Raw genomic sequence first — 25,161 nt, 5'->3', positions numbered from 1 at the left:
TATCCCTTTACAGTGGCTAGAGCAAAACCTTGCTGAGCAAGAGAAAGGGCAAACTGCAGAATGTCAGATAAACGAGCCCTCAAAGGATCAATTGACTTTTCCCCACACCAGAGCACAAATTTAGACCACCTATAGGAATAGATAGTTTTGGTGGAATGACATCTGGCAGTCAAAATTACATCTACAACATCTGGTGGGAGAGAAAAAGAATTCAGGCTGCCCCGTTCAATCTTCAGGTATGAAGGTGTAAGCTCTGGAGGTGGGGTTGTAGAACCTGCCCCTTCGACTGCGAGAGGAGGTCTGCCCTCAGAGGGAGACGGAGCGGAGGGCACGAGGAGAGGTAGAGAAGACCTGTATACCACACCCTTCTTGGCCAATCCGGGGCGATCAATATGACTTGGGCCCGGTCTTGGCGAATCTTCCTCAGAACCCGAGGAATCAAGGGTATGCGAGGAAACGCGTAAAGGAGATGCGAGTCCCATCTCAACTGAAACGCGCCCCCCAAAGCTCCCTGCATTGGATACCGGAGACTGCAGAATGACGGGAAGTGAGCATTCTCGTGAGTGGCAAACAGGTCCACCAGAGGAGTTCCCCACATCCAAAAGACGTGACGAACCACCTCTGGATGAAGCCTCCACTCCTGGTCGGCAGAAAACTGCCGACTGAGACTGTCTGAACGTACGTTCAGAACCCCGGCCAGATCAATCAATCAATCAGTAAATTTGTAACGCGCTACTTACCCGTAAGGGTTTCAAGGCGCTGGGGGGGGGGGGGGGGGGGGGTGCTGTTGCTACTGGTCTGAAAGCCAGGTCTTGAGTTGTCTCCTGAAGGTCAGTAGGTCTTCGGTTTGTCGTAAGTAGACGGGGAGGGTGATTTGCCATCAGACAAATCCGATGATCCTGAGCCCAGGACCAGAGACGCAGAGCCTCTCTGCAGAGACAAAGAGACCCCACTCCTCCCTGCTTGTTGACATACCACATCGCGGTAGTGTTGTCCGTCAGGACTTGAACCGACTGACAGGGAAGGGAGGAAGGCCTTGAGCGCCAAACGTATCGCCCGCAATTCCTGAAGGTTGATGTGAAGCAACCTTTCCTCTGGAGACCAAAGACCCTTGATCTCCAGATTCCCCAGATGCGCACCCCACCCTAAAGTGGATGCATCCGTTATCACTGAGGCCACCGATGGAGGTAGATGGAAGGGCTTCCCTTGAGTCAGATTGCCCTCTACGCTCCACCAAGACAGGTCCGCCACAGCTTCTCTGGAGATCCTCACAGACTCCCTGAGATCTCCCTTGTGCTGATACCACTGCCTGCAAAGGCACCACTGGAGGGCCCTCATGTGCCAGCGTGCATGGTTGACCAACAGAATGCAGGAGGCTAACAGACCGAGCAGGCGAAGGACCTTCAGGACCGGAACGACTGCTCCATTGTAAAACAGGGGAATCCTGTATGTCGAGAATCCTTTGTGGAGGTGGGAATGCCCGACACACAGTAGTGTCCAGTACCGCCCTATGAACAGGTTGCGCTGTGAGGGCACCAGGTGAGACTTGGGTACGTTTATCGAAAATCCCAATTTGTACAACAGCTGAGTTGTAACCTGCAGATGATGAAGCACCTTCTCTGGCGACTCCACTTTGATCAGCCAGTCGTCCAGATAGGGGAAAACTGAAATCCCTGACCTTCTGAGATGGGCTGCCACCACTGCCATCACCTTCGTGAAGACTCGAGGTGCAGTAGTAAGACCAAACGGAAGGACCGCAAACTGATAATGTTGCGATCCTACCGTAAACCGGAGATACTTCCTGTGCAACTTCAGAATGGGGATGTGAAAATACGCATCCTGCAAATCGATCGACACCATCCAGTCCACCTGATTCAGCGCTTGAAGAACCTGTGCAAGGGTGAGCATCTTGAACTTCTCTTGCCTCAGAAAAAGATTCAAGATCCTGAGGTCCAATATCGGACGCAATCTGCCGTCCTTTTTCAGAATCAGGAAATACCGGGAGTAGCATCCCTGACCCCTCTCCTGCTCTGGAACCACCTCTATCGCACCTTTTCTTAGTAACGTCAGGACTTCCTCCTGCAGGAGAAGACGGTGGTCCTCCGAGCAAGCACCTTGACAAGGAGGGTAATTTGGAGGAAATTCCCGAAAGGGAAGGGCATACCCATTTTCTACAAGATCTAGAACCCAAAGGTCTGTAGTAACCGATTCCCAATCTTGTAGCAAATGGGTAAGTCGGCCCCCCACAGGACCAACATGATCCAGAATGGTGGATCTAGGGCTGCTTTGCAGTGGTGGGAGGGGCTGAGGAGGAGGAAGAGGAAGAGGAGGAGAGCTGTCGACCTCGAGAGCGACCCCTGAGTCTGCCTCTGAAGCTCTTATACAGAATGCTTTGTTGCTGTTGCTGCTGAGGCTGTCTGTAAGAACGAAAGGTTGACTTTCCGAAGCCCCTGTACCTCTTGAATGAACACCTTGACTGAGATTGAAGGCTCAAAGATTTAGCCGTGGCCTTACTCTCTTTAAATCTTTCAAGCGCAGCATCCGCTTTCTTGCCAAAGAGTCCGGAGCCATCAAAAGGCAAGTCCAATAGCGTTGACTGAACATCAGGGGAGAATTCTGAAGATTTAAGCCACGCACTCCTCCTGGTGGCAACAGAAGACCCCATGACTCTTGCAACCGAGTCAGCTGTATCCAAGCCACTTTGGATCACCTGACGTGCCGCCGCTTGGGTATCCGAAAGGACCTCATTGAAACTTATCCTATCCTCTTCTGACAGCTTCGGGGCTAGCTGCTTTGCTCAGTCCATAGGTGCATGGATATATCGGCCCAAAAGACAGGTGGCATTCGTTGACTTAAGGGCCATGCTGGCAGAAGAGAAGACTTTCTTGGCCGACTGATCCAATTTCTTCGCCTTCCTGTCACTCGGGACTTGGGGAAAAGAACCCGATGATTTTCTGGAACAGGCAGCCTTAACCACCAGATTCTCCGGAGATGGGTGAGAAGTCAAAAAGTCTGGGTCCCCCGGAGCTGCCCTATACCTCCTGGCAATAACTCTAGAGACTGCCGGAGCAGAAAAGGGCTTACGCCACACCTCCATTACTGGCTCTATAATGGCATCATTAAAAGGGAGTAAAGGCTCCAAAACAGCAGAAGGAGAGTGCAGAACTTCTGTTAAGATGTTAGGTTTGAACTCTGCAGAAGGCAATTGTAGATCTAAAAGTTCAGCTGCCTTCTTTATCACAGCATGGTATGGAGCCACAACCTTCGAAGGAAGGTCAGAAGGAGGAGTAATCTCCCATTCAGGTGATAAGTCCAGGCCACTAGCCTCCTTCAACTCATCAAATACATCGTCCGAATCCATGAGCTCCCCTTCCTCTACTTCCTCCATCAGGTACCTTTGTTCATCCAGCACCCTTTGGGCCTCCCTCCTAGACCCGATTCTCACAACCTGAGTCGGCGGCGCCGTGACCGAATCCGACGGCGTCGGAGCCGAGCGTAGATCCGATGGGCCAGCCGGCGTCGAACGATGTCGAGTCGGCGCCGGTGAAGAAGGGAGCGGCGTCGATGTCCTCGGCGACGGTAGATGTCAAGACGGCGTCACCGGAAAAAATGGCATGAAGGGAGCCTGAGGATAGGCTAGGGGAACTCCCAAACTAAAAGCCATAGGACCCGAAGGTGCACCAGAGGGGTACATGGCTTTGGAGAAGACTCCGTACACAGCATTAAGATAATGCGTAGGGTCCTGACCTGGTCCTGGAAACGCAGGATAATGTTCAGGCATCACCGAACTCGGGCCAACCGGCGCCGACGGTGGAATCAGTGGAGCCGAAGGCTCTGCCGGAGCTGGAAGCTCCTTGATCGGAACCGGGGACGAAGCCTGAGAAGGAGCCGGCGTCGGAGATGGAGTCGGCGTTGGAGATGGAGCCGGGGCCAGAGCCGGAGAATATTCCGGTGAAGCCACAGGTGACGACAGGCCAATAGGTGAATCCAGAACAGGCGAGGGAGACACAAAGTTCTTACGGTGTCAGGAGGGCGATGTCGATCTCGGAGCCACATCCCTATCCGAATGAGGTCGAGATGAATGCCTCCTCTTTTTCTTGTGCTTCCTAGATTTAGAAGCATGTCCCGAGGTCGACTTCGACGCCGACCTCGATCTCGACCTCGATTTCTTCCGGCCTCTTTTTTCTTTCTACATCTTGGCAATGAAGAGCTTTGCCTCCCTCTCCTTAAGAGCCTTGGAGCTCATCTTGCGGCAGCAGGAACATCCTTCCACATCATGGTCCGATGACAGGCACCACACGCAGTCGTCGTGCGGATCCCTTATCGACATGTGTTTCCCACATTCTCGACAAGGTTTAAATCCAGACTTCTTCGTCGACATTTCAACCGAAGAAGACAAAGAGAAACCAGCAGAAAACAAAGTAACAAGTATAGCTACAGAGAGAGATTCCTGAAATCCGTTGGCGTCGACGGCGCGGAAAAAAGGGAACTGACGTCATCACGCCAACGAGGTCTTCTTATGGAGCCGGTGACGTCAGCGGAGTCACGAGCGGAGCCGTGTCTCTGTGACGTCGTCTTCGACCTCATCGGTGTGGACTGCTACAAAATTTTCCGAATGTTGCTGGCGCAGGGGATATTCACAAGGTGAGGAATCCACTGGCAGTTGTATCCATCAGAAAGTTTGCGTTATAGTGTCATACATTTCAAATGGCAGAGGGTATCCACTTCATGCTCTGTTCAGCAAACAATATCATACAGACCGTAGCGTCTCGTATACTGCGAGTAGCCTATCAAGCAATGTCTCTGAATATAGCTTACTGATATATGTGTTGAGTTCCCTTAAGTTTAAAATAGGGCAACACTCTTCTGATTATTTTTTAATAAGAATGATTGCTGAATAACACGCTTGATTTTACTTGGCCTTCGGAGTTAGCGCTACGACATTCTTGAGGAAGAGTATGAAGATTTATTCCCAGAAGGCCTCAAGATAAAGATGATTCTCATTTCTGGGAGATTGGAGAGGTGGTTTTGAAATGAACTCTGTTGAATATCTACAACAGATTACATTCAGAACCCATTGGTTTGAAGGGCTATCATTACAGAGTGAAAGGAACTGTCTCCCCAAAGGTATAGAGGGGCTGGGCAAGCCAAAGACTAGTTTGGTGAGCGTGTTCTTGGCCTCTTTTTGATAAGGCTCCTTATCCTTTTCTGTTGTCTACTGGATTTGTGGCAGTGTTTTCCATATCTGGAGTAATTCTGTCCTTGTTAGCCATAGTGGCCTTGTTTACAAGGTAGAACATTGGACTGCTGGTAACTTCTCTGGTCATAATGAACAAGTTACTTACCTTCGGTAATGATGAACAAGTTACTTACCTTCGGTAACGATGTATCTGTAAGAAACATTAGTTAGTTAGATTCCTCACCTTAGAATATCCCCAGGCGTCAGACTGGATCCGGAAGATTTTTCGTCAGCAATACCCCTTGCGCGTCGCTAGGCGTCGTCTGCGGCTCCGCGTCCGTCGTCGGCGTCGTGCGCCGGAATGACGTCGTCGGAGTACTTAGACGCCGCCCTCGCGCGCTGACGTCAGTTCTTGTATATAGCTTTCCGCGCCAGGAACGCAGAGCCATGCAAAGACCGAGACTGGTGCCAAAAAGAAAATCTAGGGGCCTGAAAAGGATAACCTTAACCCTAGATGTCAGTTCGCAGAACGGGGAGGATGGGTGGGTCGGTGAGGAATCTAACTAACTAATGTTTCTTACAGATACATCGTTACCGAAGGTAAGTAACTTGTTCATCTGAAAGAAACACGTTAGTTAGATTCCTCACCTTAGAATAGATACCCAAGCAATACCATCCCCGGTGGTGGGTCTGCGAACCAAGATCACACCAGAAAGTCCTGGAGGACAGAACGGCCAAAGAAGCCATCCCTCCGGACTTGGCTGTCAAGGCAATAATGCCTGGCAAACGTGTGTAGCGAAGCCCACGTCGCCGCCTGACAGATGTCCTGCAAAGGGACACCCCGTCCCAAAGCAGTAGTAGCCACTGTGGCCTGAGTAGAATGGGCGCGCAGCCCAACAGGAGGGTCCTTTTTTGCCAAGGAATAACAAATTTTGATGCACAAAACGACCCACCGAGAGATGGTCCGTTTGTGCACAGCTTTCCCCTTCTTAGCACCCACGTATCCAACGAAAAGTTGGTCGTCCACCCGGAACTGCTTTGTGAGGTCCAGATAAAAGGAGAGCGCACGTTTTGGGTGCAGACGGTGGAGCCTCTCTTCCTCTTTGGAAGGATGCGGAGGCGGAAAGAAGGTGGGCAAGGTGACAGACTGCCCAAGATGAAAGGGGGTCACCACTTTTGGAAGAAAGGAGGGACGAGGCCGAAGGACAACCTTGTCCGGATGAACAGAGAGAAAAGGAGGCTTTGAGGATAAAGCCTGGAGCTCACTCACCCGTCTAGCCGAGGTGATGGCTACCAGAAAAGCAGTCTTAAGCGTCAGCAGACGAAGAGGACAATTATGAAGAGGCTCAAAGGGAGCGCACATTAGAAATGTGAGAAAAAGATTCAAGTCCCACTGAGGCATTACAAAAGGGACAGGAGGGAACGTGTGAGTAATGCCTTTTAGAAAGCGTGTAACTACAGGGGACTTGAAAAGAGAAGGCTGATCAGGAAGCCGCAAGAAGGCAGAGATGGCAGCAAGATAACCTTTCAAGGTGCCCTGGGCAGAGCCCTGCCGGGCCAAAGAAAGAAGAAAGAGCAGAACCTCAGATAGAGGGGCGGAAAGGGGATCCACAGCCTTTGCTGTGCACCACGCCACAAATTGGTTCCACCGGCAGGCGTATACCGTCTTTGTGGAGGGACGCCTGGCTGCCAGAATGATATCACAGACTTCAGGAGGCAAGTCAAGTGGCATCAACTGCCGCCGCTCAATCTCCACGCATGGAGGTGGAGGCTGGACAGGTTCGGGTGGAGGACCGTCCCCTGCTGCTGCGACAGAAAATCCTCCCAAAGGGGCAGACGTATCGGAGGATCGGTCAACATACTGAGTAGCTCGGGATACCAGTACCTTCGTGCCCAATCCGGAGCCACCAAGATGACTTGGGCCCGGTCGTGCCTGATCTTCTTCAGCACTCTGGGCAGAAGTGGTATAGGCGGAAAGGCGTACAACAGACCGCAACTCCACTCGTGACGAAAAGCGTCGCCGAGCGAGTGCCGCCTTGGAAATTCCAATGCGCAGAACTGTTGACATTGCGCGTTCTCTTCGGTGGCGAATAGATCTAACCAAGGCTCTCCCCACTGCTGAAAGAGAGCTTGCGCCACTTCGGAGTTCAGACGCCATTCGTGATCCATCATGCACCGGCGGCTGAGTTCGTCTGCTCTGGCGTTCAGAGAGCCCGCCAGATGTTGAACCACTAGGGTGACGCCCTGGTGTTCCAGCCACGTCCAGAGGCGCAGAGCCTCCTGACAAAGGGTCCATGACCCCACCCCGCCCTGTTTGTTGCAATACCACATGGCGGTGGTGTTGTCCGTGAACACCTGCACGACACTTCCCCTGACAGAGGGCAGGAAGGCTTTCAGTGCAAGTCGGATCGCTCTCAACTCCAACAGGTTGATGTGGAGACGAGACTCCACCAGAGGCCTCTGATCTCCGCCTCTCCCATATGGCCACCCCATCCCAGGAGGGACGCATCCGTCACTACGACATGCTCCGGTTGGGGAAGGGAGAGGCTCTTGCCCGTGACCCAATCGCGGTCCGTGAGCCACCACTGCAACTGCTGTGCAGTGCCCTCTGAGATCAAGACATGGTCGGACAGGTTGCCGTGATGCTGGGCCCACTGAAACTTCAGGTCCCACTGCAGAGCCCGCATGCGCCGCCTGGCGTGATGCACTAGTAGGATGCAGGAGGCCATCAGCCCCAGAAGCCGCAACACTAGCCTGACCGAAACCCAGGATAGAGGCCGAAAGATGGGAATCAGGGCCTGTATATCCCGGACCCGCTGTTCCGGTGGATAGACCCGGAACTGCGCCGAATCGAGAACCGCTCCGATGAAGAGAAGCTTCTGAGAGGGACTCAGGTGTGACTTCGGCACGTTGATGGAAAACCCCAGCAAATGCAGGAGATCCGCCGTAGTCTGGAGGTGGGAGACGACTGCCTGGGGCGAGCCCGCCTTCAACAACCAGTCGTCGAGATCGGGGAAGACTGGAATCCCTGATCTGCGCAGATGAGCTGCGACCACCGCCATCACTTTCGCGAACACCCGAGGGGCACTGGTAAGGCCGAAGGGGAGCACGGTGAACTGAAAGTGCTCTTGACCCACCGTGAACCGCAGGTAACGCCGGTGGGCCGGCAGGACGGGGATGTGGAAATATGCGTCCTGCAAGTCCAACGCTACCATCCAGTCTCCAGGGTCTAGGGCAGCTAGAACCTGAGCCAAAGTTAACATTTTGAACCTTTCCTTCCGGAGGAAGGCATTGACGTTCCGGAGGTCCAAGATAGGGCGTAGGCCCCCTTTGACCTTCTTTGGAACCAGAAAGTAGTGGGAATAACAACCACGACCTACTTCTGGGCTCGGAACGCGCTCGACGGCCCCCTTGGCCAAGAGGGCCGAAACTTCCTCGTGGAGAAGATTCAAATGATCCCCCGAGATACGGTGGTGCTGCGGTGGCATGGCTGGAGGGGTCGTCTCGAAGGGGAGGGAGTAGCCCCTTAGGACGATTTGCAGCACCCACCTGCTCGATGTGATGGACCGCCAGTGGAGCAGGTGATGGCGAACTCTGCCGCCCACTGGCGTGGAATGGGCCTGAAAGCTCGGACTAGGAAGGCTTTGAGGCGGATGCTGCTGGGGTGGATGTGGGCTGACCGCGTCGTCCTCCAGAACCGCCTCGGCGGAAACCACGTCCGCGACCGCGCACAGGTTGGTTCTGCGGCTGGTGGCTAGGCGTACGTGAGGAGGCACCCCTTCCTTGGCCACGAAAGGGGCGAAAGGCGGAAGTTTGCGACCGCGGGGCCGAGAGGCCCAAGGACTTGGCCGTAGCCCGGGAGTCCTTAAAGCGATTCAGCGCACTGTCCGCTTTCTCACCAAAAAGGCGAGTGCCATCAAAGGGCATGTCCATGAGAGTGCTCTGGACATCACCCGAAAAGGACGTGGACCACAGCCAGGCGTGACGTCTAAGCGCCACCGTGGTAGAAATCGCCCTACCCAGCGAGTCCGTAGTGTCAAGCCCACATCGGATAGCATGTCGTGCTGCATCCCTCCCATCGGCCAGAGCCTGGGAAAGTCGTGTCTGGACCTCCTCCAGACACAGGGGCAGCACGTCCTCCACCGTATCCCACAGAGAGTGGGAATAACGGTCCAAGAGACAGGCGGTGTTCAAGGACCGCAGGCCCAAACTAAGGGAGGAGAACAGCTTTTTGCCAAACTGTTCCAGTCTCTTGGAATCCCGGTCCGGCGGAGCGGTCGGGAAGGAGGATTGCGAGGTAGAGGCCTGGATAACCAGGCTCTCGGGGGTAGGGTGTTGGGACAGAAAACTGGGGTCGCCCGGAGCAGGGCGGTGGCGCCTGGCGACGTTCCTGTCCACAGGAGGGACTGTGGAGGGCTTGGACCAGGTGCCCTGCAGAACGTCAATGAGGGCCTCATTGAATTGCAGCAGAGGCTCAGTGGAGCTTGCTGCAGACTGAAGCACCTCAGTGAGGACGTTAGTCCTCACAGCCACGGCAGGTAGCTCGAGCCCAAGGGCTGCGGCCACCTTGCACAGCACCACAGAGAAAGCAGCACCCTCCTCCGAAGCCACAGTCGGAGGAGAGATGAATCCAGTGTCTGGAGAGGTATCCAGACCACTGGCCTCCCCCAGTTCATCTGCCCAGTCCTGTGACAGCTGAGCCTGAACGGCCATAGGATCCTCGGATCCCTCCCAGTCGCCCCCGTCATCCGATTCCTGGTATGCAGGAGGAAGGATCGGAGCCGGATGATAGACATAATGTGTCTCCAGCGGCGCCGAACGCGGCGTCCATCGACGCCGCTTTCGGCGCCGGGCCCGGAGCGGGGCTGAACTGGGGCTCGACGCCGAGCGGAGCCGGCGTCGGAGGTGGTACCGGTGTCGACGCCGGCGGAGGAGGCGTGACGAGGTCGACCGGCGTCAGCGGGGACTCGGGAACGGGTCCCTCCGGCACTTGCGGCGTCAAGGCCGGAGCCGTCAACGGTGCCGCGGCCGGAGCCGCCGGCAGGCAAGGTTGCCCAGTCGGGTCCGCGGGGCCCGAAGGCGCGCCAGGCATCGACGGCGGAGCCAGGTTCCTCATGGCCGAGAGGAAAACACTGACTTCCGCCGGCGTCGCGTCAGTCCCAGGGACCGGCGGGTATGGGGACTTGCGCGGCGCCTGCGGCTCCGCTGGAGCCGCGGGGGTGGAACCACCCTGACCCTCGGCCGAGTCGCGCGACCGGCGAGGGGAGTCCGAAGAGCGGTGTCGCCTCTTGGACTTCTTGGAGTGCTTCGACTTACCCGAAGACTTGGAGCCAGACGATCGATGATGACGTCGGCTGCGGCTCCGCGACCGATCCTTGCACCTCCTCCTGGACCGGGATCGAGAGGGGCGCAGAGCCGAGTGGCGAAGCTCGAGAAGCTTCCGGGACCGCTCCCGTCTAGCCTTCGAGGTCAGGGCCTTGCAGTCCGAACACGACTCCGCGTCGTGGTCGAGGCCCAAACAGTAAAGGCACCGGCGGTGATGGTCCGTAACCGACATCAAGCGGTTGCAGTCAGCACAGGCTTTAAAACCAGGCATCCTACCGGCACCGGAGTCGAGACAAGATCAAAAAGGATCAAAAAACTTTAGTCAAAAAAGACTAAAAGGGGTAGCTCTCCCGGATCTGCGCTTACTGGCGCGGAAAAAAGAAGAACTGACATCAGCGCGCGAGGGCGGCGTCTAAGTACTCCGACGACGTCATTCCGGCGCACGACGCCGACGAGGGACGCGGAGCCGCAGACGACGCCTAGCGACGCGCAAGGGGTATTGCTGACGAAAAATCTTCCGGATCCAGTCTGACGCCTGGGGATATTCTAAGGTGAGGAATCTAACTAACGTGTTTCTTTCAGATATATCTATAAGAGACAGATTAGTTCTGGATTCCTCAACTTAGAAATACCCCCAAGCGTCAGATTGGGTACGGAGAATTTTTTCCTCAGCAGTACCCTTGCGCATCGATAGGTGGCGTCAGTCGACTCCGCGTTCTTTGCTGGTGTCATGGTCACCGGAATGACATTGCAGTATCTACTTAAACGCCACCCTTGTGCACTGACGTCAGTTCTTTACACAACATTCCACGCCAGAAGCGCAGAGCCATGCAAGACACTGACCACTGGTGCACAAAACTAGGGCCCTGAAAGAGAGTCCCTTATTCTAGAAGTCAGTTTGCAGAACAGGGAGAATGGGTGGGGCAGGGAGGAATCCATAACTAATCTATGTCTCTTACAGATATATCGTTTCCGAAGGTAAGTAACTTGTTCACCCGGAGGGGACAATTAGTTATGGATTCCTCACCTTAATATAGAAACCCCAGCAATCGCAATCCCGGTGGTGGGCATGCAAACCAAGTTCACACCAGAAAGTCCTGGAGTGCCGTCTCTCCGGACTTGGCTGTCCAGACAGTACTGTTTGGTAAACGTGTGCACGTAGCTGGCAGATGTCATGAAGAGGGACTCCACGTCCCAAAGCAGTAGTAGCTGCCGTTGCCCTGGTGGAATGGGCACGCAACCCTACTGGAGGTTCCTTTTTCACCAAGGAATAGCAGATTTTTATACAAAGAACGACTCATTGAGAGATGGTCCGTTTTTGTACATCCCGACCTTTCTTGGCGACCATGTAGCCAACAAAGAGTTGGTCATCCACCCGGAATTGTCTTGTGTGATCCAGATAGAAGGAAAGCGCACGTTTTGGATCCAGGCGATGGAGCCGCTCTTCCTCTTTAGAAGGATGCGGAGGCGGAAAGAAGGTGGGCAAAGTGAGGGTCTGTCCTATGTGGAAAGAGGTAACCACTTTGGGGAGGAAGGTTTAGAAGAAAGGGCTTGGAGCTCACTCACCCTGCGAGCAGAGGTGATGGCAACCAAGAAGGTAGTTTTCAAAGTTAACAGTCTGAGAGGAGAATTATGTAGCGGCTCAAAGGGAGCGCACATAAGAGAAATCAGAACCAAGTTCAAGTCCCACTGAGGCATTATGAAAGGAATAGGAGGGAAGAGATGAGTAATGCCCTTAAGGAATCTATTTACAATATGAGACTTGAAAAGAGAAGGTTGATCAGGAAGCCTAAAAAAGGCTGAAACAGCTGAGAGATAGCCAGTAAGAGTTCCTAGAGCAGAGCCCCACTGGGCCAAAGAAAGGAGGAACAAGAGAACCTCAGAAAGATGGGCGGAAAGGGGATCCACAGCCTTTTCTGTGCACCATGCCACAAATTTGTTCCATCTGCAGGCGTATACCATTTTAGTGGAGGGACGCCTGGCTGCCAAGATAACGTTACAGACTTTGGGAGGAAGGTCAAAAGCCTTCAACTGCCGCCACTCAATCTCCACACAAGTAGGTGGAGGCTGGACAGGTTCGGGTGGAGGACCATCCTCTGCTGTTGCGACAGAAGATCCTCCCGAGACAGACTGATCGGAGGATCGATGGCCAATCCGGAGCCACAAGAATGACTTGGGCCCAGTCGCGCTTGATCTTCTTCAGCACTTTGGGCAGAAGTGGTATAAGCGGAAAGGCGTATAGAAGACCGCAACTCCACTTGCGACGAAAAGCATCGCCTAGCGAGTGCCTTGTTGGAAATTCCAACGTGCAGAACTGCTGACATTGCGCGTTCTCTCCGGTGACGAATAGATCTAACCAAGGGTCTCCCCACTGCTGAAAGAGACCTTGCACCACCTGCGACTGAAGACACCATTTGTGATCCATCATGCACCTGAGGCTGAGTTTGTCTGCTCTGGCGTTCAGAGAAGCTGCCAGGTGTTGAATCACCTGGGATATGCCTGATGTTCCAGCCATGTCCAAAGGCGGAGAGCCTCTTGACATAGGGTCCACGACTCCACCCTGCCCTGTTTGTTGCAGTACCACATGGTCGTGGTGTTGTCCATGAACACCTGCACTCCTCTTCCCAGGACAGAGGGATGGAATGCCTTTAGTGCAAGACGAATCACCCGAACTCCAGAAGGTTGATGTGGAGCCCGGTCTCCGCCAGAGACCAGAGGCCTCTGATCTCCACCTCTCCCATGTGGCCGCCCCACCCCAGAAGTGATTCATCTGTCACCACAGTAAACTTTGGTTGGGGAAGGGAGAGGGATCTGCCATTGACCCAATCCTGGTTCGTGAGCCACCACTGCAATTGTCAAGCAGTGCCTTCCGAGATCTGGATGCAATCGGACGGATTCCCCTGATGCTGTGCCCACTGGATCTTCAGGTCCCACTGCAGAGCCTGCATATGCCATCTGACATGATCCACCAGCAGGATGCAAGAGGCCATGAGGCCCAACAGCCTCAGGGTCTGTCTGAGCGAAACCTGGGATAGAGGCTGAAAGATCGGAATCATAGCCCGAATATCTCGGACTCGCTGCTCAAGAGGATAAACCCGAAACTGCGTTGTGTCCAGAACCACTCCGATGAAAAGGAGCTTCTGAGAGAGAGAGTCAGGTGTGATTTTGGCACATTGATAGTGAACCCCAGCGAATGCAGGAGGTCTGCCGTAGTCTGGAGGAGGGAGACGACTGCCTGGGGCGAGCCTGCCTTCAACAGACAGTCGTTGAGATGGGGGAAGACTGGAACCCCTGATCTGTGCAGATGAGATGCGACCACCGCCATCACACCCGAGGGGCGCTGGTAAGGCCAAAGGGGAGCACGGTAAACTGAAAGTGCTCATGGCCTATCGTGAACCGTCGTTAACGCCAGTGGGCCGGCAGGACGGGGATGTGAAAAAAAGCATCCTGCAAGTCCAACGCTACCAACCAGTCTCCCGGGTCGAGGGCAGACAGGACCTGAGCCAGTGTCAACATCTTGAACTTCTTCTTCCAGAGGAAGCGGTTGACGTTCCTGAGATCCAAGATAGGACGCAGGCACTTGTCCTTCTTGGGCACCAGAAAGCAGTGGTAACAGCAACCACAACCTACTTCTGGGGCAGGAACTGGCTCGATGGCTCCCTTGGCCAAGAGAGCTGTAACTTCCTGCTGGAGTAGGGCCAGCTGATCCTCGGACAGGCGATGGAATTGAGGTGGCATGGATGGAGGGGTAGTCTCAAAGGGGAAGGAGAAGCCCCTTTGGACTATCTGCAAAACTCGCCTGTCCAATGTGATGTTGAGCCAGTGGGGGAGGTGATGGCGAATCCTGCCGCCCACCGGCGATTGATGGGCCTGAAAGGCCGGACTAGGAGGGTTTGGAGGTTGCTGCATAGGGGGCGCTGGTGGACTGGTCCGCCCGCTGGCCGCCTGACCCACGGCGGTGGGATCCCAACATTGGACTGCTGTTAACCTCCCTGGTCATAACACTGGTCTTTATGTAGGTAAGACTCCTTCTTGTGTAAAATACTTCAAGAATGGGCCATGTTTGTATGTGTCTTCATGGCATGCGAGGCTTCATCAACAGGAACACTGTACAGATGCTTACCCTCAGAAGGAATGTCTAAAACCTTGGATTGAAGTGCACCTCAGGTCTAAACAAAGTGCTACAGAGCCATCTGTGTCAAATAAAGAGTACTTGCACTGACAAAAGACATTTTTGGTGGCATCTAAAGATTTATGGATTAAATCTGAAGAATCAAGCTCCACCTTCATCAAAATAATAAATAATCTGGTGATTTGACCATGAAGGGCGACATGTTATGCCATAAGGACTTACGATATCATGATATGATGGATGAGACATTAAAATGTGTTGCTGAAGTTACTGCAAACACTGTTACACGTTAGCCGAGAGGTTGCTCAATATTCATCTTCCCTATCAGTGGGTTCCACACAAGGGGCATGGGGGTTGTATCAGTGGCACTGTGCAACTGCTGAGATGGCAGAATCTGTCTTACGTCAATTTTAATAAAAAGTTGGAGAAGCATCTGGAACCCTGTGCTTTGTCTCTATTCAAGTCACAGATGTTGAGACAATGGTAGGATTTCATATGCAACAAAGATCTTCTTCCCACAGATGGTGCAGAACTGGGATCGATCTAGTGGATCTCTAGATCTTCTATTTATAATCAAAAAGGAAACTAGTTTTGCCTTCAGCCTGTACAGGAACATTGAACTTTCGTGCACCACAGACTATCAAGCCATGGAACCTGCATACAACATCTGGCTAAGGGTTATGAGGAATAGGGTTTTGATCAGATGCTTCTGAAGGAATGTAGGCATGCCACAGAGGCATTTGACCACCTGAGAATTATGGTTTGTTGGTGCTTTTTGCCTGGTCTTGACCCTCACCATCAGCACCCTCCCCTCCTAGACTTTCACCACCATCTGACGAAGAGTAATCATCTGTTACATTAGAATGTTCATAACATGTCCCAGGTAAGAGAGACTGAGGGTCCAGAAAGTCTAGTTGAGTAGGATCAATCACAGGGTCAGGTTAAGTAGGAGGAGCAGACTGAGAGGATAATGGGTGATATGGTACTATTGGTGCTAGTGGTTGAGACACCTGCAGAGGAAGTCTTTTATATGGTTCCATGAAACATAAGCTTCAATGAGTCAAAATCATGCTAGTACTTGGATAACTTTTTGAGAAGTTAAAACTGGTTAGTCACTGTAACATCACTTAAAACACTGGCATCTACGATATTATACCTCATCTTCCTCAAATGCATCATCCGGTACGTACTGCCTAACCAGATCCAGATGAGTAGGTGCAAATGACTTACCCTCTTGACTTGCATGGTCATTTTCTACACCCAAAAAAATCTGCATCAACTCAAAATTTTCTGGTACTAGTTCTTCCTCATTGAAGTCTTCATAATAGCCTTGATGGATGATCAGGCGTAATTTTAATTGGAGAAATGAGGGGCTGCATAGGAAGGGTTGATACAGAAGGAATGGTTGATTCCAAAGGATTAACTATCCGGATCACCAAACACACCACTCTGGCAAAACTGAATGATACCAGCACTAACAGAGGCAAAGTAATTGCCATAGTGAAAGTTTTCATCTCACCATCAGCCAGCTCCATCATTCCCTCGCAGGACCACTGCAACAATCTCTCTCAATTCTTCAACAACAAAATCCCTGCCGTTTACAGCAACATCAGCTTGCAATAGGACTTAAAAGACCTTGCCAAATGCCTCCCATTCTTATCCAGAGAACTAATGCTAACCACATAGGCTGTCATCACCCCAGAAGAAACCACCACCACCATGAAGTCCATCCACTCTTTGGGGCCCCATTGGACCCCCCTGTCACCACCACGCCTACTCTAGAGGATTGCAACCCATCAGAACCATGATCACACCCATTATAAATGTATCCACCTCTTCTGCAACTTTCCCAGATGCTTAGAAACACGCAACTGTCCTCTCATTGCTTAAGAGACCCTCTGCGGACCCTTTGATGCACACCAACTAAAGACTGATCTCCCTGCTACCATTGCAGGTCAAGGTCTTAGAGAAAATCATCAACAGAAACCTCACAGAATACCTCAACGACTACCAACTCCTCAACACCACTCATCTATTTTCAGACCCAACCACATCACAGAATTGCTTTCATCGCTGCCACACATGAAATCCACATGAATCTGGACTGAGGACACATGGAGGCCCTTATCCTCATGGACGTCTTTGCATCATTTGATAGTCTCCAATATTATTCTCATCCAAAGACTACACAACATTTCAAGGACACGCACTCCGATGGAACTGCTCCTTCCTGACTGGAAGAACCCAATCAGCCTGGACCATACACCTCGGGTGCCTGAAACCTCATCTGTGGAGTTCCACAAGGATCCTCCGAGAGCCCAAATCTCTTCAACACATACAATACATGATCTTTCTAGCCAGCATCATGCATGCTCACCATATTAACATCCTCTTATATGCCGCCGACACACAACTCACCATCTCCCTCACGGACAAGACGTGTCTGTCATGATGTGAAAGAGGACTCTCAGACCAGCTCCCCAACTGCAAAAAGGAAACTGAGACTCACCTCAAATTACTGTAAAATTTCCCCCATGGTGAAGTGGAAGAAGATTGCCAACTCACCAGACCTGCAGGAGAAAATCTGACCAGTTGATCCATTGAGAGGCAGTAGAGCTTTGGGTCTGTCCACCTGATTGGCTGATATTCAGATCATAAAAAGAGGACGACAGACTCCAAAAAAAAGCTGCTATCAGTTTGAAACAAGGTTAATAGTCACGATGTCGGGAAAACCATGTAGTCATTAATGACAGCAATTCCATAAACAAATTTAGTATTCTAAATGGATTTTTAAAATAATGAGGGTTATGTAAACGTGCACCAGTTGTTTTTGCACTAAACTATTTGTTAAGTGCAGTGTTTCCTATATATAAGTTTTGTTTTTGCAAACAAAATCTTTTTTAGAATTGTTACTAATAGGAATGATAGAGTGAATGTTTATCTATGTAGGCTCCCCACTCAAAAAAGAACTCTGTGTTCTAGGTATAATGTTTTAAATAATTTGGGTTGGTAGGATTGCCAACTAAGTCGGTAGAAGCTTTTAGCGGAACCATTGGTAAAGGTTGAGTTAATACTCCCCAACAGATTCTCTAAACTCCAGTCAACTCACCCTTCGGCTTAAGATTCAACATAGCACATGACTATTTACATGCATATGCACTTTGCTATGTTACTGAGGGTGGCCAGCCTGGCAGCATGGAAAAATTCAACCATGTGGAGCTATGAAACATCCAGTGCTTGAGACTGATGAAGCAAGTCCCTCAGGAGAATGAATTTGAGGTATCTGTGTAACCAGGTAGCACCATTAGGGGTAGGGAGCACTTTTAGACTGTTGCCAAAAAATAAATAAAGACATGCCACTGGGTGACTGGTCCATGGCAGCCCATGCTGTTAGAATAGTGGGTAACAGGACAGTTGTTGCACAATGTCAAAATAGTAAGAGTTGCAAAGAAATCCTGTTGTTTGTTCCAGAAGTACACCCAAAGTCAGGGGACCTACAGGTGAAGAGAGATCAGGGACAAATGAGATTACCATGACAGATCTACATGGTGATGCACAACCTCCAATGAGCTGATTTAAATAAATTACGGAGAAAATTGCTGATATACACATGCTCTAAGTAACTGATCAAGATGGGTTAACTATGTATGCATGTGAAACTATTGTCATGCAATACGAGATTGAAATGAAGTCAGGATACCCATCTTAATAGGATTTATACTACAGGACCACATAACTTCCACATGGCTTAATATGACAATTTTGTGGAAAGGTTCACAATTCGATATTGGTTTCCACCCAGTCAGGGGATGAAATTTCCTCACATATTTTCTGGGAAATCAGGTCAGCAGTTTTGTAAGCTTCGCTTTTGGTTTGATCACTAAGACAACAGTACCGTCAAGGAAGATGGCTAAATACCCTTTGCCCTTAACTGTTTTCACTTTAATGGTGTTGTGCCAAGTGGTTTTAAATAGGGAAAACTGTTTTCCTCGAGTTCTGAGCTGGCTGTACCAAAAGTAAATTCTGCTATAGACCATTTGCTCTGATCCTCATATGAACGACCACCTTCTTTTGGGAAGTAAGGTAAGGGCATGGTATATCATGGAATAAACTGTGCCGGGGGGGGGAGGGGGGGGGGACTAGCAGAGGAACCCAAAGAAGCTGCAAAATACAAAGCAGTCATAAGAGTGGACCATTACCTTCTATTTTAACATACATCAAAGTATCTGATGAAAGTTTTTCAAGTGAGCAATGACTTAAAAATACCAATTTTAACATAAAAGTGTTTAACAGTAGTAGCGTCTGTAATCTCGGAATCTTGTCACCATGATCACTTACACTTAAAATATTGTCATTGGTATGCGCAAGCACTACCATTGCCATAAATAGCAAGGCATTGTTACCCCTCAGACCACAATCCCACGGTAATGCTACAGGGTACTTTGGTGGATTTAAATGTACTTTTCTAGGCTTTTTGACACAGGCAAAAATGATTTGTACATAACATTAGCGAATAGGAGGATGAAAAAGATTAAAAGAAGTGACAATAGATCCTTCTCCAATAAAGAGCGAGAATATTTATAAATGTGACTTTTTGAAGATCCTAGGCCAATAAATTTGTAACACCGTCTACTGAGGTCATCTAGCGAATCTAAGACATGAATGGAGTTTTGAGACTTTTAATCTGTGTTGCTGAATACATTTTCAAAGTTGTGTTACAGGAGCAATAATATAGTAACTGTGTATGGACATCATTCATTTTCACATGTCGTGCAGTTTCAAAGTCAACATTGGGAAATTACATAAAATATGCATTACCAGATGCGTTTCCTACCTGACAAAACTTGGGGGTGCATTTTGGCACAGTAGAACTTGTTAACATCTATCATAGTCACAGTTCCAGTTTTGTTTGGATCCAACTTCATATATGCCTAATTTAAATAGATAATTCAAAATAATTGATTTTAATTATGAACTCTGGGCATGAATGTAAATAAAATGCTATGGTAACTAATAACATATCCTTGAATAATTAGAACAGTTTTGAATGATAACTGACTATCATGTAAGTAATAATAAGTTGCAAAGTCTATAAGATACACATCCATATTAATGAAACAATGAGGCTGGATCAATTGATGGATGAATATGACCACCAGTCAGTTGCAAGGATTACAGTGCTGCTGGCCAAATCGCATGCTCATCTGTATCATTAGTTTTTTTACATTTTCATTCCAACACCGCACAAAGTATGTTTGTATGCATATAGGACAGAGAACGATTTTAGCATCTGGTTACAGACCACCACACGTTTGTTGATGAGAGTTTCTCTCATTCATGATCAATCCAGAATAGCACAGCATGGAGGATGGTAACCCTGTTATACACTATGCCATTTACTTTTTTTTGATAAACAAGTTTTTATTGTTTTAGGCAGTACAACAACAGAAACTTTCGGGCCCTTCGAACCATCACCACACAGTAATACAGTAGAAAGTGCACCACATTCCCACCCTCCCCTTGAAACCCCCCCCCCCCCATCGTCTAAACCGCCCTATTATGGTATGTTGCCCAGCCATTTCCCCCAAACTTTCCGGTATTTCTTGGGGCATCCTCGTGCCCGATAAAGAGTCCACTCTTGCGCCGCACACCAGTCCAACCCGGCGCCCCATTTAGCTAAGCTAGGCAGCTGCGGTTGCTTCCACGCCGCTGCAATGTCGCGTTTGGCCGCCATTAAGGCTGTCATGAGGAATAGCTGTTCTGGGCGTGTGCCATCCAAGCCGTCAGTGATGCCCAGTAGGGAGTGTCTAGGTTCATGCGGCACCTCCCACCCCAGGACCTCCGTAAGTTCGGATTCAATGCCCCTCCAGAACCCCTCCAGTTCCAGGCAAGACCACACCATATGGAGGAAGTCGGCCGGCTCAGAGCCACAGCGGGGGCAGGCCGCATCAGTGGAGAGGCCCTCGCGGTGGAGGCGAGCCGGTGTGAGATAAGCGGTATGTAGGTAGTAAATTTGGATGAGCCGCAGTTTGGCGGAGGCCGTCCCCAAGCGGGGGGCCATAGGGCATCCCGCCAGTCGGCCTCATCCAGGGGACCCACCCAACCCCTCCCATCGTTCCTTAAGGCCCTCGAGGGATGTAGGGGTGCAGTTGACGAGGGAGCGATAAATCCTGGAAATGCCCCCCCCTCCCCAAATTGCCCATCATGACGTGAGCCTCCGGGGGTCTGTGGTCCGGCAGCCGGACGTCCAGTGGGGTGTAGGTGCGTATGGCGTGGCGCAGCTGGAGGTATCTATAGAATTGGTAGGAATGGAGGGAGAAGCGCGCCTGCAGCTCTGAATAGGAACACATTCGCCCTCCCCGCCAGATGTCCCCCAGCTGGGAAATGCCAAGTAGATCCCATGATTTAAAGCCTTCCAGCTCCGCGACCTCCCGCAACCACGTCCCATGCCACAGAGGAGTGACACGGGTCAGCCTCCCCGTCCACCGGGTGTGACGGAGCGCCACTCGCCAGGCCAGGAATATTGCTTTGGTGATATCCGGGCAGGAGGCAGGGATGGAGGCGCCGTACAGGCGGTCCTGAATACCTGAGAAACACAGATCCCCAAGTTCCACCCTGTAGGCCGGATCGGACCAGCCCCCCCAAACCAGTCATGAATGACCAGGAGGCGGGTGGCCAGATAATAGAGGTAGAGATTAGACATGCCCAGGCCCCCATCAAAGGTGGGCAGGCGGCATGTCGACAGAGCCAACCGAGGCCTCCCACCACCCCAGAGAAATCTTGTCGCCATCCCGTCCAGCTCGCGAAACCAAGGTCGTGGAAAGGAGAGGGGGGTATTTTGCAGCACATACAGAAACCGGGGAGAATCATCATTTTGTAGAGGGCCACCCTCCCCAGCGGATTGAGGGGTAGCTGGTGCCATCTCGCCAAGTCTGCCTTGGCTTTCTTGACCAGGGGGGTCACGTTAAGCGCCCAGCTCAGCTCCGGGAGGAGGGAGACCCAGATGCCCAGGTATTTAAAGGATAGCCGGCGGAGGGGGATGGTCGCTTGCCAATCAAAACATTCCCAGGAGGGGTGCAAAGGAACCAGAACCGACTTCCGCGAATTGAGGGACAGACCAGACGCCCGGCCGAAGCGGCCTAGGATGGATAGTGCACGGGGTCCGGAGCGCGCCGGGTAACAAAGATACAGCAGGACGTCGTCCGCGTAGAGGGCGATTTTGTCAGCCTCTAGGCCAGGCCACTCCCAGCCCTGAAGGAGGGGGTCAGTTCTAATCAGGGCAGCCAGGGGCTCCATCGTGAGCGCGAAGAGAAGGGGCGACAGTGGGCATCCCTGCCGCGTCCCCCGGCCGATCCGAAATGGCCTCGACAGCGCTCCGTTAACCAATACCCTGGCACGTGGGTGGGCATAGAGGACCCGCACCATCCCCACGAACTTAGGGCCAAAACCCATGTGGGTCAGGACGTCAAACAGGTAGGTCCACCCCACTGAGTCGAAAGCCTTCTCGAAATCGGCAAGGAGGAGGGCGAGGTATGGAGTCAGTCGATGGCGGTGGGCCAGGGCCACATGGAGGCGGCGAAGACAATGGCTGGTGCCCGAGCGGGTATGAAGCCACATTGATCCGGGTGGACCAAGGTCGACAAAAAGGGCCGAAGCCGTTGGGCCAGGACCGCCGCGTAGAGCTTCACGTCAGTATTAATGAGCGAAATCGGGCGGTAAGCCGCTCTGTCGGTGGACGGTGGCGTGGATTTAGGCAAAACCACAATTGTGGCCAGGTCAGCTTCTGGGGGGAAGGAACCCTTCTCAATCGCCTCTGCATAGTGGTCTTGCAACCGCGGGACCAGGCTATCTCTATAGGCGGCATAGAATTCTTGGGGGAAGCCGTCAGGTCCCGGGGTGTTCCCAGCAGACGTACACCCTATAGCGTCCCCAATTTCCTCAAGGGAAATGGGGGCTTCCAGGCTCTCCCACTCGTCCGGCCGAAGCTGATTGAGGTGCACGTTACCAGACGCGAGCAGAGCTGCCAGAGAAAGATCCGGTACCCGGGCCCGTTAGAGCTGAGAGTAGAACTGGGCGAAAGCTGCCGCTATCGCCACGGAGGAGGACTGGATCACGCCTGCGGAATCGGTGATCGCCGGAATGATGCGCGACGTCCTGGGATAGGTGGACAGGCGATGTAACAGCGCGCCGTTCTTATCACCCCAACCATACACCCTCACCAGCGAAGATTGCCAGAGAAGCTTGGCCGCCTCGAGGGACCGCTGACGAATTTCCTGGCGAAGGAGCCGCAGCTGACGGTCCACAGCCGGGTCGTCGAGCTCAGAGAGAGATTGCTCCAACCGCAGCGCCCGGGACTCACAGGAAATGAGCTGCTGCAGCTGCGTCTGGCGGTGCCGCACCACATGCGCCTTAGCCGCACCTCTAATGGTCGCCTTGCAGGCCTCCCAAAGGGTGCCCACCGAGGAGACCGAACCCTCATTGGTGCAATAGTACTGGGTAAGCTCAGTGCCCACCGCCTTACGCAGTGTCTTGTCTTGGAGGAACCAAGCGTTAAAGCGCCACACCGGCCGGGCCGTGTGTGGCGGAGGGCCTAGATCCAGGAGGACCGGCGAGTGATCCGAAATCCCCCTGGGAAGGATGCGGACCCAATTGGACGCCCCCGCACTCGGCGGGGGGGACAAAAATCATATCAATACGCGCATGAGAGTGGTGAGCGGCCGAAGTGTGGGTGTACTGACGAGTGTGAGGCTGCCAAAGCCTCCAGGTGTCGCATAGGCCCTGGGCCTCGGCCCAACCCGCCAGCTGCCTCGCTCGGGCAGCGCGGGAATCTGAAATCGGTCCCGACGAGTCCAGCTGAGGGGCCGAGACGGCATTAAAATCCCCCCCAAGCACAATAGCACCCAGCGGGAAAGTCTCCAACAGAGAGGCGGCGTGGGATAAAGCCTGCGACAGTCCGGAGGGTGGCGCATAGAGCGACAGGAAGCTGATCGGCCTCCCGTCGAGTGTGCCGCAAATAGCGATCCCGGTTCCATGAGGGTCGTGGGTCGCCCGCGTAAGGACAAAGGGGAGGGAGCGGCGCAGCAGGACAGCCACCCCGCGGGAGCCACGGGAAAACCCCAGAGTGCCACACCCAGTCATACCCGTAGCGTGCTAGAAAGGGACATTTCTCACTGAGAACATGGGTTTCCTGAAGCAGGAGCACATCGGCCCCTATGCGCTGGGCATACTTAAGGACTGCAGTGCGCTTGAGCCTATCCAACAGGCCGTTAACCTTCCAGGACAGGATGCGCAGCAGGGCCTTGGGGGCTAAGTCTTCCATGGAAGCAACGGGCATGAGTCGCAGCGGGGGCGGAACAACCAGGGGGGCGCTGGGAGGACACCGAGCGGCATGGGCGCGCGGGGAGGGGACGAGAAGCGTACAGGCACCATAGGGAGAGCAAACGACAGACTGAAGGGAGCCAGGGAAGGCCGGCTGTGAGCGGGCGCTAGCGGAGCGCATGAGAGTGTCAGTGTGGAGCCATACAGTGGCACTCGCAGGAAGCTGCTGTGTGACGAGCCCAAGAAGAACCAAACCCAAACTAAAGAGAACACCCTCCCTAGGAGGAACAACCAACAAAACCCCACTATGCCATTTACTTAACATTATGGCTGTCATGACAAGGAAGTTATTAGAGTTTCACATATATGAAGTAATTGTGTCACCCTCTACCCAACTGTTGCATTTGCTATGCTTGTTTTATTTATAAATCCTAGCCCATGCCAACTATTGCTTGCACTACTCACAGCTCACACTCATTTAGCATATGCCACAGACAAAACCACTCTTGAAACATTTACTCACCTGTGACAGAACTTAATGCAAGGCTTTATTGTTTCAGACTGTAGCTACATGAAAAATCCTTCTTTTTACAATGCCTCCTTCCTCTGGTCAGCGACCATCCTACTCTAATTTAGAAACTGTGATGAACTGCACCTCCTCCCACATCACTAGGTATGAAGCACCAGACCTCTTCCATTTCTTACACTCCCACAAAAGTTAAAGATATAAAGTTTCCTTTGAATGATACCAATGAGAAAGTGAGGATAGAAAAATAGATAGATGGATGAATGTGGCTGCTGAAAATATAGGGTCTTTAGTCAGCACTAGAGATCGAGGTTCTAGACTCAAATGGTTTGAGTCTATCGATGGACACTGTTTAAAGTTTAGCAGATAAATAATTGTCCATCCAAACACTTTCACAATCCCAGAGAGATAACATGAATGTTACGGGATACAGCGCAAGGATCTGAATCTTGGCAATTTGATTTGTTCAGAATATATGCACCCTGACTGCCTCATCATAGTTGCTGAGGAAGACATGCTTTAATAGCTAGGGCTGATACACAAGAATCCGCTGCATTTATTCCCATATAGAGCTGGATTCAGATCTCAGAGGACAAGCTTTACTCAGTCAGGACAACCGAGTAATATCATCGGTCGCCCCAAAGGAGTACCCTTCCCCTCCATTTAGAGATGCCCTCCCTG

At 51.9% G+C, this 25,161-nt stretch overlaps 1 protein-coding gene across 3 annotated transcripts in view; it reads right to left on the bottom strand.

Annotated features, from left to right (window-relative positions):
• CAPS2 (calcyphosine 2) overlaps positions 1–25,161 on the bottom strand; it is an 825,864-nt gene that overhangs the window by 64,431 nt on the left and 736,272 nt on the right. For all 3 annotated transcript variants that reach the window (XM_085653843.1, XM_085653845.1, XM_085653844.1), the window contains one exon: positions 19,471–19,567. In XM_085653843.1, coding sequence (XP_085509969.1) covers positions 19,471–19,567 — 97 coding nt within the window. The remainder of the gene's footprint in view (positions 1–19,470; positions 19,568–25,161) is intronic.

The sequence above is a fragment of the Triturus cristatus genome, chromosome 4_1 (genome assembly GCF_964204655.1).
Source record: "Triturus cristatus chromosome 4_1, aTriCri1.1, whole genome shotgun sequence".
NCBI classification, from domain to species: Eukaryota; Metazoa; Chordata; class Amphibia; order Caudata; family Salamandridae; genus Triturus; species Triturus cristatus.
Note: the sequence above shows the minus strand (reverse complement) of the source record. Positions and strands in the feature narration are given on the sequence as shown.